The sequence below is a fragment of the Manis pentadactyla genome, chromosome 8 (assembly GCF_030020395.1).
Source record: "Manis pentadactyla isolate mManPen7 chromosome 8, mManPen7.hap1, whole genome shotgun sequence".
Taxonomy (NCBI): Eukaryota; Metazoa; Chordata; class Mammalia; order Pholidota; family Manidae; genus Manis; species Manis pentadactyla.
The window spans coordinates 35,102,312-35,118,287 of NC_080026.1; the positions used below are offsets into that span (position 1 = coordinate 35,102,312).

General features: G+C 37.1%; 1 protein-coding gene across 3 annotated transcripts in view; it reads left to right on the forward strand.

The window, feature by feature from the left end:
• The window catches only part of ZRANB3 (zinc finger RANBP2-type containing 3), a 329,605-nt gene that overhangs the window by 277,862 nt on the left and 35,767 nt on the right, over window positions 1-15,976 (forward strand). For all 3 annotated transcript variants that reach the window (XM_036886644.2, XM_036886643.2, XM_036886645.2), the window contains 2 exons: window positions 12,760-13,147; window positions 15,751-15,948. In XM_036886644.2, coding sequence (XP_036742539.2) covers window positions 12,760-13,147; window positions 15,751-15,948 — 586 coding nt within the window. The remainder of the gene's footprint in view (window positions 1-12,759; window positions 13,148-15,750; window positions 15,949-15,976) is intronic.

The following is a 15,976-nucleotide window of genomic DNA, read 5'->3' on the forward strand; positions in this document are numbered from 1 at the left end:
TGTTATATGGGCTGGTACCCTACCAGTTTGTACAGGTGTAAGTGTACTGGTTGTTAAAATATTCAGTGTTTTGGTAATGTTTGATAATAGCCACTTGTTCAGTCCCCTCACTGTACTCCCTCACAGGGCCTTCTGGATACCCTTCCCCCACTGCATGATCCACACTGCGTGGGGCTTCTAGGACTCTGCTTCAGCCCAACACTGGTTAATACTTCTGCTATAGCTGTTGTTAAATATTTGAATAATAGCCCTGCATAGGATTAGTCCACACCAATATATGAGTCACAATTCTTTACACATCCTAGGTTATTACATGTTTTAAAGAAATTACTTATTAATCCAAATGACACTCAAATTGAAGTCCTACTGAAATGAAGAAAAACTGTTCTATCACCATGAGGAAAGGTGCCTTTGCACAGCCCCATTGGCTGTCCCCTAAGTAACCAGTCCTGCCCGGGAGTCCATTGCAGGGTCACTGCCACAGATGTAATCTAGTTCTCAAGCTTCTTCCTTTTTTCTACCTCTGTACATATGTGACATCTAAGCACTCTTGGTTTTGAGGTATTTTGATTTTCCTGTGGTGGCTTCCATTGAGTGATAAAGTAGGTCATCTCCAGATGGAAAGAGAGAAAGATATGGACTATATTAGTCTACTTAGTCATTTGTAAGTGATTAAAGATTATTTCTAAATAAAATAGACTGAGGGGAGTATTCCAGTAGGCAGGCTCTGATTTTCATTTTTGCTGCCATCATCTGAGAAGCTGTGGGAAACTGGGCCCTTTGTTTAACCACTTCAGGGTCCTTTCTCATCCTCTTCTGGCACCTGCTAGATAATCAGCAGCATATACATCCAGCCATTTGAGTCTCTGGATTATTAGATAGCTTCTGAGGCCCCTTTCATCCATTATATATATATATGGATATTGATATAGCTATATACATATAGATATAGGTAGAGGTATATATAATAATAAGTATATTATGCATGTATGTGTGAGTATATATATATATATGTATGTATATGTATAATAAGTATCCAAAAAGAAACTTGGAGTCTAAGGGATTCATAGGTAAGCAAAAGAAAGGGCTCTAATTTAGTGTGGGTAACTAATCCAGCTCCTTCTCAGGACAAGCCTTCTATTGGTTCCTCTTCAAATCTCAGAAAACCAGAGCATCATCCATTTTATTATTTTAGACTGTAGTTAGTTCTCTTTATATTTTGTAAGAGCTCTCTGGATAGTTCCCAAATTCAGCCTCTGAATTTGTGGTCTCTGGTGTCCCTTACCAGCTGTTTTCATTCTGTGAGCTCCCAGTTCAATGTCTACAGTTTTCCTTTCTCCTCACTAGGCTTTCCCAGGTTGCCTGACCTTCTTCCTCACCCTGCCTGAGGACTTGCATCCTTGACGTGGCACACACTGTTGCCTTGTCTCTATCATAACCAAGTCCCCTGGTCTCCTGTTCTCAAGGCCTTCCCACAAAGTAAATTTACATTTCAAATACCCACATTTGCATTAAAAGTATATAGATTGGTTGCTGGTCTGCTGCAAAATACGGTATGTAGTTGGGAAGAAAAGCTCTTTAGCACAACTGTAAAATTTTTAAACAAATGCCTTCAAAATTCAAAAGCAAACTTTGCAATTTTTATTAAATGTCAACATCATATGAAATGTTTATTTTGTTGTGGGCTAAGGAGTGCAAATAAGAAATTGTCTCATACATAATGAAAAATAACCTTGTTTTCCACATACTGTCTAGTTGAAAAAATGGTAACTGGAAAAAAAAAAAAAAGAGGAAGGTGACCAGAGGAGCTGTGACATACGTGAGGTCTGAGTCTTTCTTACCCCAAATCTCTTGTTTCTCAATATGCCCAAGTACTATTTTCTTGAAGCTACCACATCTTCAGTTATATTTTTAAACCTATATTTTAGAATTGAAACTACTCTGTAAACATTATATCATTAGTCTACATAATAGCCTAATAAGGACAAGAGAGTAACCTCACTGTTAACGGGCAGAGACATTCAAATCTCTCTGTTGTAGCTTATATCACATAGTGTTATTATTAGGCATTTGTTGTGTTTGCCTTGATAACATCAGTTCACTCAGTAGTAATAATTCACTCAGTAGTAATAATTAATATGTATGAAGTGATTATTCTGTGCAGCCACTGTGTTAAGCCCTTAGTACTCATGATCTTATTTAGCCTTCACAGCTATACCATGAGGTAGATACTGTTACCATGCCCCACTAAAGCTCAGAGAGGTTAAAGAATCTGTCTTAAGTTCATATAGCCAGTAAGTAGCAGAGCTGGGATTTGAACTTAGGCCTTTCTTTTTCACAGTCTACCTTCATAACCTTGCCAAACTATGTTAGCACGTTATGGGCCTTCAGTTATTTGTGGAATGAATAGATCATTGAAGCATATCAGTTTTATTTAGCCAATGTTTATGTTGTGGGTACTGTGTTCAGGGCCCTCAAAAATCATTTGTTTTATAAACATAATATTAAGATTATATCATGGTACATATACATATTAGAACATTATTCAGCCATAAAAAAAGAAAAGAAAGCCTGCCATTTGCAACAACATGGATGGATCTAGAGGCTAGTATGCTCAGTGAAATAAGCCAGGCAGAGAAAGACAAATAACTTATGATTTTACTTATTTGTAGAATATAAAAACAAAGCAAAACAAAAGGAACAAAAAGCAGCAGACTCATAGACACCAAGAAGTGACTAGTGGTTACCAAGGGGGAGGGGTTGGGGTGGGTGGGGGGAAGATGAGGGAGATAAAGGGGCACAATAATTCACAATCACAATATAAGTTTTTCGTGGAGACGGTAGTACAGCGTGGAGAATATAGTCAGTGATCCTGTAACATCTTTCTACATTGATATATAGTAACCACACTAGAAGCAGTGAGGATTTAATAATATGGGTAACCGTTGAACAACTGTGTTGTATATTTGAAACCAATATAAGATTGTATATCAATGGTACTTAAATTAAAAAAAAATTAGATGAAATGCAAATCAAGACCATAATGAGATACTACTTCACATCCAATAGAATAACTACAATCAAAAAGACAGACAACATATGTTGGCAAAGATGTAGAGAAATTGGAACATTCATACATTGCTGGTAGGAATGTGAAATGGTGCAGCCATTTTGAAAAGCAATCTGGTATTTCCTTAAAATGTGAAACATAAAGTTACCATATGACCCAGCAACTTTACTTCCAAGGGAATTGAAAACAGCCACACAAAAACTTGTACATGGGTCATAGTAGCATAAATTGCAATAGCCAACAAGTTAGAACAGTCCAAATGTCCATCATTTTGTGAATGAATAACCAAAAGGCGGTATATCCACACAGTGGAATATTACCTTGCCCTATAAAGGAATGAAGTTTTGATATATACTATGACATAGATGAATCCTGAAAACACTATGCTAAGTGAAAGAAGCCAGACGTAAGGCTACAGATTGTCTGGTTCCATTTATATGAATTGGCTAAAATAGGCAAATCCATAGTGACATAAAGTAGTTTAGTGTTTGCCAGGGGTATATGAGAGGGAGCAATAGGGAGTGACTGCTTAATTGGTACAGGTTTCTTTTTGAGGTCAATGAAGCTGTTTTATGATTAAACAGTGATGATGGTTGCATAATTCTGCATGTACTAAAACTCGCTGAATTGGACACTTTAAAAGAATGAATTTTATGGTATATAAATAGATTACATCTCAATAAAGCTGTTATTTAAAAAAGAATATGCTAGGTACCAAGATAAGGAAAACAGCTAACCTTTCTTTGGAACTTCCTCTTTAACTGGGAGAGATAATTGTCATCAAATCATTTCAGTGCAATATGACAAATGTGAAAGTAGAGATTTGTGAACCAGATTCTGAGAACACAGGAGAAAATAAATAACTACTGGGACATGTGGGAAAGTTTCCCTTAGGAAACATCTGAGCTGGATTATGAAGAATGAGTTCAAAGAGAGCAGGTCCTCATTCAGGCAGAGGGAACACCAGAAGCACGCCCAAAAGCACACTGGTATGAACAACTGTTCTGGGAATGAGGGTTCCATGTGAATATATGAAGATAGGGCACACAAGAAGTGAGTCAAAGGAAAACCCTAAAACTTTAACACCAGTCACAGAGGAGCCCACAAACACTACACTGAGAAGTTGGACTTTATCCTGGAAGTAGTGTGGTATCATCAGAGGCTTTTAAGCAGATGAATGACATGGTCAGATTTGTTTTCAAAAGATAGTCCTAGTGGCAGTGTGGGAAGTGAATGGGAGGGAGAAGGGACAGAGGTTCTCTGAGACAGTGGTATTTTGGGCCTGGGTTATTTCTGCCCTCCCTCCCTTCCAGTTTTAGTGTATGATAAAGGGGTTTTCTGTCTCCATGTTCTTTCAGGGCTTTCTCCACCTCTCCCTGGAGGAGGAGTTAATAATCTGATTTTCAGAGTCTGAGAATTTGGTTGGGCCACAGTGCAGGGCTAGTAAGTGACTGTGTACCCAGAGGCATACCTGCCCTGCACTTGTGTCTCCACCATAAGCAGAGCGAAAGCGCCTACCCTGGCAGGCCCTCTAATCATCTCGGCTGCTAGATTTGGGGTGAGAAGTAGGAGTCCCTTTATGGCCTTGAGTGTTAGATGGTTTCCTCAATACACCTTTTACTAAAAATTTTACTGTGGTGCTATTGGGCATGTACAGGCCTCTTAACAAAGCCAGTCTTTTCTATTCATAACATTCTTACTATATTGAAAACTCCTTTGTTGAGGATTCCCAGACAGGATTTGGGACACCAGACTATACCCTGAACTCCTAACAGCGGTAATGCTAGTAGAGAAGAAAAGAAAAACGCCATACATGTCAGATGTAGAATCAACATAGTGAGGCCTGGGAGGACCCTGTCTCAGCAGCACATACAGGAGGATAGAGGGATTGAAGCAGGCATTAAGGGAGATGCCACAACCAGAAGCATGCAAGGTGGTAATGTTCCAGTCATATTCTAGTGATCTATGCATCAGACTGTATGATATTTTGCTGTAAATTCTAATTGTCCTTGTTGGAAGAAACAGCCGTTCTCAGAGACATTTACCTGCCCTGCTTTTGAAGTCATCTTTAAAAGGAAATATTAACATTTTCTTTGTTACCTGTGTTTTATTTTTAACCAGCATTGCTTCATTTTGTCTGCTTTGTTTTCTCGGTGCCCACAGAGAAAACCATGTTGTGCCTAAGAGCGGATCACTGTCAAAATTTCATTTAACTATGTGGAAATGGATGTTTTGCAAAATCTGAAAATGTCAGGCAGTTATATCTTTTCTAGGAGAGTTTAAATTTATTTTTTAGTTAGATGATTAAAACCTGACTTTTGTCACTCTATCCTCTGGCTTGTTTACAAATGATTAGTGAAGGCTTCTTAGTTACAGTGTCAATTATCAGTCGTCTGCTGTTAGGGACCCATCACCCATTTCTAACACTGCAGTTTTGTTAATTCTTTTCGGAACAGAAGATGAATGGCCTGAGGCAGTAATGACTGGACCAGAGCTGCCCTTTGATCAAGTCTAATAAGCCTGACATCAGGGCCTTTGTCTGTCCTATGTGTGGTGCTGCAATAGCACCAGGCTTTGAAGTGCTTTATTGTTTTTTATGAGTGTTACTAGATTTCCTTTTCCTCTCCTTCAGTTCTAATAACTGACTTTTTAAATCCTATCACTGTGGCTGGCTGGGGAATTTGTCTCTAAAGAGCAGTAGTTTACTATGGTGTAAAACAGAGCAAATATATTAGGTCCCTGAACCTTTCACATAAAAACACGCATTTTGCCACCTTAAGCATTTTGCAGTTTTTATTCCCAACACTTCTCACCAAAAGCAATATTTTTTCTTTTGTTTTTCAAAAACAATATTGAACAAAAGACAGGAACATAATAACTGAGTGTCAGCTATATGACCGAAGAGAGGAATATGTTCTTGTGTTTGACACATTTCTTAGGACATGAGAATGTTGACCTAACTATATTTTCCCAAAGCCTTCTGATTTACTGTAAGCTTAGATTGTTCTTCCTATTTAAAAACACCTGGATTTAAGTCCCTTACTTATCAGACATTAAAAGGGTTGCTTAACATAGTTATTTCTTTACAAGGACAAACTGTCATGAGTTAAGATATTTGTCAATATGTTACTATAATGTCTCTTTTAAATGCAAGAATGTAGTTGCAAAAGACAGAAGACTTTTAGCTTACTCTTGCTGTTAAACAGCAAAACTTTTCTAGGCTGTAAAAATATTTTGCCTTTCTGTGTTCCCACTTATCTTTACCACTGAGAAATGCTGAAAACATTAATAAAGTCAGTAATGTTTCAAATGTAGTCCTGCGGTATGGGCTCTGAGTATTTAACTCTCAGTATGGCTGTTGTAATTTGAGGATTCTGGTCTGTTTTGGTGAGACTGATAAAGCTTGTTCCTGCAGGGAGTCGTGGTATTGGTAAATCTACTATTTTTAGAAAATAGTTTTTTTGGGGGAAGCATTTTGATTACAATTATTTCTTACCACCTTGTTCACAGAAGGTTAAGTTGGTGCCCATATTCACTTCATAACAATTTATTTGACCAAAAAAAAGGACAAAAGAAAAGTAATCAGAAGCATTTTACAGATACAGGAATTTTGCATTCATGTTTCGTATCTGTTAAGTTATCTACAGATTTTGTTAAAGATCGCTTCCTTCTTTAATTAACCAGACATGTCCCAAATACCTGCTGGAATCTCCACGAGGAGCTAATGGTCAGAATATGTCTTTGTCTCAAAACATCAAGGATATTGTGTTCTGCTTTAAGCTAACCTGTGTGACATTATACCTTTGAGTCCTTCCAGTGCAGTAATGTCTCCTGTATTCCCTAGCCATCACAGTCCATGTGCTTTCTCCTGCTTACCTCCTCAGTGGTTTCCCTCTTTCTGACTGTGTAAGCACTCCGATGTCATTTGCTTCCATAGGAGAAGCTGTTTAGAGTCTGATTTACAGTGACAGAAAAATTAGCTAAGTGAAATGTTACATCCCTGCACAGAAGTTACTCTGTTTTGATACTCAGTTTTGAAAACTTCTTATTTGAGAGAAGGTAGAGGGATACTCATCAAGTACTTAAAAGAGAATTTATTTATTTCTCCTTAAAAAGAGTTAGTTCATCACCCATATGTACATTCACATATGAACTTTCACAGAAAATGAAAGAAAGAAGTGAACTACTCAAAATATATGTGCATTTTCAGATATTCAGCTGTTTTAGTAGCTCTTAAACTTTGTTAGGTCCTAAATCCTTTAGAAACTATGGAGAGAGTAAAGAACTGCTCTCCAAAAAGGCACTTATAATACAGACATTTGGTAGACAATTTCAGGGGTATCTCAGGCTGACTCCCATCCAAGGTCTTGTGAAAGGCCCATGGGTCCAGGTTATTCAGTTAACTAAACTGTTATCCAGTGAATATATATCCCTTATCTGTTCCCACCCAAAACATGAAATTATTGTTTGGATGTATCAGAGAGATTTGCTCGCCTGTTTTTCTATCAGTCATGGCTGCAAATTGTCATCTACCAACTTCCTGTCTGATTGCTCAGGGGCTACAATCAGAAACATAACTGACAATATGAATCAGGTTTCTAACTGATTATCTCAGAGGAAGTCTTCATTCCTGCTATGCCTTACAGCTTCTGGCAGCCGCATGTGCAGGTCACTAACCTGTAAGGATCGCTACCTGTAACTGCGTACATCATTGTCCAATTGAGCCATCATAACACTGGCAAGAGTCATTGCTACTGATTAATTTTGCCCTCTCCTTAATCTGAAATAATACTCTCTAAGTGTATCCTTTGGTTCCTGAAATTATATAAAATGATTCCCTTCTACTCACCCACTCCTTTTCTGGATTTTATGTGCTCAAGTCTCTATTATTACCCAGGCAGCCATGGTTTCAAAAGAGCACCTATACTGATTGCTACAATGCACTGTAAGTCAACACTCCAGCTGGCAGAGGTATACATCAAGTTCTGACAACTGTCAGTCACTGCTAACCTTTACTCTCAGCCTCCTCTGGCACATAATAAGCATTTCTCAAATGCTAATTTTCAAAATTAATCATTGCTTAACTAGCAAAAGAAGTTCTTTTAAAAATAGCTTAAATAACTTAATTAAAGAGATCAAGTGTAAAAGCTGGTATTTTAAGGTGCTGAGACTTCTTCTTTGAAAGATTTCATAGGGTTTTGCACTGTTGGGAGGATTGCTTTTTTATAAACAAATCTGAAATAATTTTGCCTTATTTTTTGGTATGGAGTTGAGAGATTAAAATGTTTTTAAAGAAATTCTTTAAAATGTAGAATGGGACAAAAATTCTGATAATTTGATTCTGATTTGATACTTTGATATTAAGATTCTTTCTGAGTACCTTAAATAATGTATTGGTGACAATGGCCTGTTCTTAAATATTTTATTTATTTTTTATATTTTATACTTCTGTATTTTATTTATTTGGCTATTTTATCTTCTGCTCTTAAAAGTGTCTTCAAAAATTTATCTAGGAAGAGAGCCAGTTGGGTGGGGGGGTAAGGCAGTAAATTGAAAATAAGCATGTAAGTGAAAGACTCCTTAATCAATGGTGAAATCCTTAATACCCTTCTCCTGATCAACAGTCAGGTCACTAATAGCCAGTATTCTATACTTCAGGCAGGAGATTGGAGGACTCCCTGCTGGGCCCTGAAAGCACTCTGGAAACTGTAAGGGCTCCCTTCATAAACAGTCACTGATCACCTTCAGTGAAGTCCCCCACATTGAACTTCCCATACCCCTGTAGCATATTATTCTTAAATATGAATGGACAGTGAAGGCCACCAGTTATGGAGAAAAACCTCTCACATAAAAAGCAGAGACCAAAACAACAGGTAAGCCAAGAAAAGGATTTAAAGAAGTAGAGACAATGTAATGAGCAAAAGAAATTTTTTTTAAAAACAACAACAAAACTACCATTAATAAACAGAGAGAAGCAAAAGAAAATATACCCAGGAAACAAGAACAAGGAAAGGGAGAAATTAGAGAAAATAAAAGCTCTTAAATACTGAACCTGTAAGTTTAGAAAATAATTCAGCAAGGATGGAAAGGAAGGTAATGAGGAAATCATATAGAAAATAGAACAGAGATGGAAAAATGTCATAGAAAATTAAATGATTGGTTCAGAAGTATATTGCCAAATAGGAGTTCCAGAAAGAGAAGACAGAGAAAATGGAAGAAGGAAAAATAATGTAAGAAAAATTTCCAGAACTGAAGGACCTGAGTTTTTCTGATTCAGAGTGCCCACTGAGCACTTAGTATGATGAATGGAAAAGCAAAACACACACACACACATACCCTCTAAAGTCACTTCTCCTGACTTTCTACCTTAGTGTTCCTTTTGTGTTTCATTCCTCAGTATTTCTTCCTTATTCCACCCTTAATGTTGTTCCTTTGCTTTCTGTCCTTGACCTCCTTCTCTCTCCATGTATCTTGACATCCAGCCCATAGGCAAAGAAAGCTGTGCAAGTTGTAGAGGCCCCGAGTCAGCCAGGTCAGCTCATGCTCTGCTGTGAAGATGCCCTCTAGCCACTCATGTCTGTGTCACAAGACCGTCAGTAGCCTCTCACCCTTCACAAATGACCAGAGAAAGCCAGCCTGGAATGCCCCAAAGAAGATAAACAGGTCTGGTTCTTGTATCCTTCCTCAGTAAAACCCTTTAGGAGAATGATTAACAATTCTTATCCTTGCTTCACTTAGGACATAGATAGCATCAGAATAGTCATTGTTCTTTTAAGACAATGCCGTGTCTTAAGACTGTCCCCCTCACCTCCCTACACATACCCTGCTGTAAAGAAGTAGTTAAGATGTCCCCAGATGAAAGGATTTGGAGCAGTCTATCAGAACATGCTAATAAACTGACTTCCAAGCTATGGTCCTCGGTAAGACACTGAATAAACTCTTCTTAAACACAGCAGCAGTTTGATTTTAGTCAATAAAGGAAAATACGAGAATAAAACTATAAGACATAAATGTCTATCTCAATATTCTGCTAACAGGATTTCCAAGGAAAGAGAAAATGAAGAGGAAATAACTATCAAAGAATAATAGGGATTTCCATGAGCTAAAGATAATCAGTACTATTCAAAATCAAGTATCCTGCTTGCTGAGCAGAGTCATATAAATATAGATGATACAGATAGAGATCATATATAAATATAGATCGTTGTGAAATTTTAAAACACCAAGGATAAAAAGAAAGTCCTAAAATTCTCTGAAACAGAAAAAGTTTGCAACCTATGATGGAGCATCATCATCCTCATCTGATGTTAGAGAAAATAGAGTGATGTCTTTAAGGATTTGAGAGATTTCTCTCTATTGTAAAATCATCATGGTTTATTTAGCTAGAAAGAGCTGAGAGAATTTGTTCATGTTTGCTGATCATTTGCTAGTATTTTCAGAATCCTGTAAGCCCTCTTCGCAGTCCTTTTGTATGGAATATAATATTTTATTTAAATGTTTAACTATCTTCTTTCTTTGTTATGTTTTTTTTAACACCAAACTCGATTAGTCTGCTAATCTTAGCTTTTCTCCACCCTTTCATTAGAATTTCCCGTGTGCACTGTTTTAAAAATCTTATCTTAATGGTTAATGATTGTCTTGTCTTATGGTTAATGGTTTCATTGTTTATATTTTTATCTAAATTCTGTAACTTTCACAACTAATTAAATAAATTTTTTATAATATGCGAGAATATAAAATAATAGCCATACAATATAAAAATTGCACATTATTGGGGGGGGCCAGGGGTGCTTTTTTCCTATAATACATGTTTTAATTTTCCAATATGAGAACAGCCTAAATCTCCCTCTCTCCTCTCTCCCTCCTTTCCTTCCTCCCCTCTCCCTTTTTTTTGCAGGGAGGATTAAAAAATTTTATGACCTTACACACACACACACATATATACATATATGTGTGTGTGTGTGTAAGATAAAAAATTTGCTATTCTAACCCCTTTTAAGTATATAATTAAGTGGTAATGCCGCTTAATATTACATTCACAATGTTGTGTAACCATCACCACTATTTTCAAAACTTTATCCCAAACAGATTATGTAACCATTTAAACAGTAACTACCCATTTCCCATTCCCTCTGCCCCAAGTAACCACTAATCCTTCTGTGTCAGTAAATTCGTTAAATCTTTCTTATGCAGCACTACTAGGTGCAGACAGGACTTATTATGTGAAATATCTCTTTTCAGTGTATGGTATTTTGCTATCATTATCTATCAATCTCTGTCTTTGTTATCTATTGCTGCATAACAAATTACCCCAAACTTAATGCCTTCAAACAACCCTAGTCATGTATTTTTTTCTTACTGGTTTCTGTGAGTGAGGAATCCAACCACAGTATAATGGAGATGATGTATGTCTGCTCCACGAGGACTGGGGTCTTTGCTGGAAGACCCCCAAGGCTGGATCTGGAAACATCTATAGGCTCATTCACTCACATGTTTAGCAATTGATACTGACTAGAAATTAGGGGCCTATCTGGAGTTGTCAACTTGAACATCCACATATGGTTTCTCCATGTGGCCTGGTTTTCCCACAACATGGTAGCTAGGCTCCAAAGGCAAGTCTCCCAAGACATGAAGAGAGAGAGAAAGAGACAGAGGTAAGTGCACCAACAGCCAAGTGGAAGCCATGTTACCTTCAATGACCAAGCCTCAGAAGTCACACAGCATCACTTTCCCTGCATTCTGTTGAGTCAGACAGTTACAAAGGTCCACCCAGTTTCAAGGGAGAGGAACACAGACCCTTCCTCTAAATGTAGGTGTGTCAATGTCACATTGTGAGAAGAGCATGTGAAATGAGGTAAGATTGAGACCATCTTTGCAGATGTAGTCTGCCATGGTGTGTGTCCATGGTGGTACCCACTTCAGGCCCTAGCAGGACTTCTCTAGAATTAACTCCTTTCATTTACCTTAACTGCCAGTGAATTAGTTGGGAGACAGGTGCCCTGCTTTAATTAGGAGGTTAAGATTTACACATTGAAAAGAAGATGAAAAACATGAGATAATGAAGTAGCTTTTCTTAGAAAAGCGAAATATATTTCTTGGAAACAAGATAATTATTTACATGTATCTGTTAAGCTGTTCTAATTAATATCTTAAATGCTGTTTGAAAAATGCTCCCTGATCAAGAAAACATTATAATATGAAAAACATTATGTTTATAGTTTGGGCGTGAAAACATTTTTCTAGGTTCTTGATTAACTTGAAATATTTAAAAACACAGTCACCTCCTTTCCGTGACATACATCTAGAGCAGATAGTTTATGAAGGATTTTTTATGATATAACTTCTGTAGCCAAATTACCTCTCTCTCTAAAGCTTTAGGGTGCTCATCTTAAATATGGGAAGCATAACAGTGCCTGCCTGTCAGAGCTGGTTGAAGATTAAATGAGTTAATATATGTAAGGTGCTTGGCACAGTGTAAGTGCTAAAGTTAGACACAAGAAGTATATGGATGTGTTTGTGGTGTTCTGCACGTACGTATATATGAAGAATCAGCATAATTGAATTCATTTCCAACAAGGTATTCAAAAGATAAAGGAATATGATTAATGAAAATAGTTTGTTAGGCTGTTTGACTTAGAAATAACATATTAGATTGCTACTTAACTTGATAACTGTTTTTTTTTTTCTAGTTTGAAAAGGAAAAACAGCATGATATTCGATCATTCTTTTTACCAAAACCTAAGAAAAGACAGTTGGTGACCTCCTGTGATGAATCAAGAATATTCCAGGAGAAAAATATTGTAGCACCAGTAGACCCTGAAAGAGTAGCCACAAGAGATATCATTGATTATGAAAGCAATTTTGAACCTGAAGCTAAAAGATTGAAGTCAGTCACCACCGGTGACCACTGCAGTCCGCTGGAGGAGAAACCCTCCTGGCCCAGGAAGACCCAAGCTCTAGCCCAGTCAGCCACCTCACCCCTTACTGGAAAGGGCTGGCAGTGTAGTTTCTGCACCTATATCAATAACTCAGTGTTACCTTACTGTGAGATGTGTGAGAATCCTCAAGGCAGTGCTGGTGAGTACCCAGAGGGTGACCGTGGAGGGGGCTGGCAGTGTTGTCTTCAGCTACCCTGTGCTTCTAGAGACGACTGATATTCTCAGAGGATAGCATGACTCAGTGCTGACTTTCATTTTTAATCTGGAGTAAGAACTTCACATACTGAAGACTGTGAATCTGTCCCCCTGTGGAATGTGAAAAGCTCCCGGTTCTGTCAAGAATGTATATCCCCAAGCATCTGTGACATGGCATTAATTTGGCACAAATGGACATTTCTCATTAATACCAGCAGGATGTGAATTCAGTGGGCAGGAATAGAAGCTCTGTTGCTATGGCAGCAAATATATCTTATAGTCATAGACCTGCTGTTTTCTTCCCTCTGTAGATAATACTTGTTTTTAAAGAAGTTAAAGATTATTTTTGTTTAAATAGCAAAAGAATCCAGTTTGCTTATTGCCTAGTAAAATATACATTGTGCCATGTTTCTTATATGACAAATCATAAAAAATTCCTCTATAGAGCCCTTAAGAACCAATTTGATATATGTTTTATGAGTCTATTCTTTTCCAAGCATGCTGTTTTGAAAGAAGTCATAAACCCATTGCAGAGTATGTTTTTATAACCTGATATACCATTTTCTGATGTTTTGTTTCTGAAATGATTATTAATACTTGTGGTGTCTTGAGAAGAACACCAACAGTATTCCTTTTGTTCCCATTTTTAGAGACCATTTTTAAGGTAACTCAAAATGCAAAGTTGACAGTTTTGAAAACTGGAAGAAATCATTCTGTTTTATCAGTTTTGATAATTGTACACATTTACTTTTCCATCATTCGTGAAGTGTTCAGAGTATTGATATTAATAAAGATTCAACTAAGATAAATACTTTGATACTACAATACCTTCCTGCCTTCCTTTGCTTGGCTCTTGGTTTTGATCTGAGAGAAAATGTAATCAATAGCTTAGTCTTTCCTCTTTCACTTCTGGGTGTTCCTACCAAAACTGACAAGTCTGCCATCTGGGTGGTTATATTTGTAATGTGGACACCTGTTGTCTATGAACTAAATTGGAACCACAAGCTTATTCCATATAACATCTCTCACAATTTGCATTACCTCATTTAATTTCCAACTGCTACCAGCAATAAAAATAAAGTATCTCGTGACTATACAATAATGTCAGTTCACATTAAGTATATAATTTGAGTGATTTAGCAACAGAAATCATAATTTAATAGGGCTCTATAGTTCTGATTTTTCTTTGTGATACTAAGAGCGACAGTGAAAGTTTCTAGACCCTTGATCTAATAAGCAAACTCTCAAGCAACCTAAAAAGAAACTGAACACCTTTTGTGAATATTAAACAGTCTGATTAAAGAGAAATACATATTCTAAGTAACAGTGATACTACTGTATATTAAAGTTAAGATCATTAGATTAAGACTGCAGTTCGGCATAATGATTTCCAACCTTGATTTGGATGCATTCCCAAAGTATTAGAATTTAATTCTAATTCATCTAAATTTGTTAATCAGTGCCTCCCATATAACACTTTGAGGAATCCAAAAAACTCAATGAACAATATTAGAATATTCTAATTCTATGAAGTTTGTTAATGCAGTCTCTAGTATATTAGAATTTCATATACCATATATTGAATACTGCTAATACTTGTCAGTAAGTAACATTTCTCTTATGCTTTGTTCTTAATATTCATAGTTTATACTTAATATCTTACGGCTCACATATATGCCCAGACTTCTATCTCTCACTTGAATTGAAGATTGTATATATCCAGTGGCCTATGAAACAACCCCATCTGGATGTCTCATGGGTACCTCAAGCTTACCGTGTCCAAAATGGAATTCTTAAGTCACCATCACCAGTGAACACCCAAATCCTGTCTTCCCTGCATCATGCTAAAAACCTAGGCAGCATCCTTGATTCCTGTGTCTTCTCTCGCATTTGGTCCATCATGGAGTTCTGCTCATGTAACTTCCAAAATATATCTTGATTCTAGCCAGTTTATCTTTATTGCTACCATCCTACTGGAGGCCACCATTATCTTTCTCCCAGACCTCAGTCACCTCTCTATTAGATGGTTTCGTGGTCCCTCAGCACAGCAGCCAGAGTGATCCTAAAAACTCAGGTCATTATATTCCTTTGCTAAAATCATCTAACGGATTCCAGTTACATTTAGAATTGAATCCAAGGATATTCCCCACGCTCCAGGCTTCCTGTATTCATGACCGGCTCTCAGCTTAAATGGAACTCCTTTGAGAGCTTGGCCCTGCCAAATTTTTCAACCCCTGCCTGCTCTGCTTACTCACAAAAATCCTGTTTTATTCTCTTTCTCTGAAAAGACCCAATTTACTTGTTTATCTGTTTATTGTGTATCTCTACCACTTAGAATATAATCTCCAGAAAGCAGGGACTTACCTTTTCTTTCCTTGCTGCCTCTCCAGCACCTTTAGCAATTCCTATAAATGTTTCCAAAGAATAAACAAACATTGTTGACTTTGTTTCTTTTTATATGACCTAGCTGTGATGTTTTTTAAACTGGGCTTAGAGTAAATAATTACTTCATCTAAATTTGTTTGATTTTCATAATTCTACACTTAGATAACCTCAACTGCACCCAGACTAAAAACAAAAATGAGAAAGATGGTTTTCAGAAAGAAACCTCCAAAAAAGTTTGTACCAGTTCTGACTCTGCTAAGCAAGAACTTGCACAATCAGAACCTGAACAATTGGCTGCGAACAAGGAAGAAATATCAAAAATCAAGAGGGAACACAGACTCACAACCCAGCCAGGGAATGGTAAGTTTCTTTCCATTTCTAGCCCTCC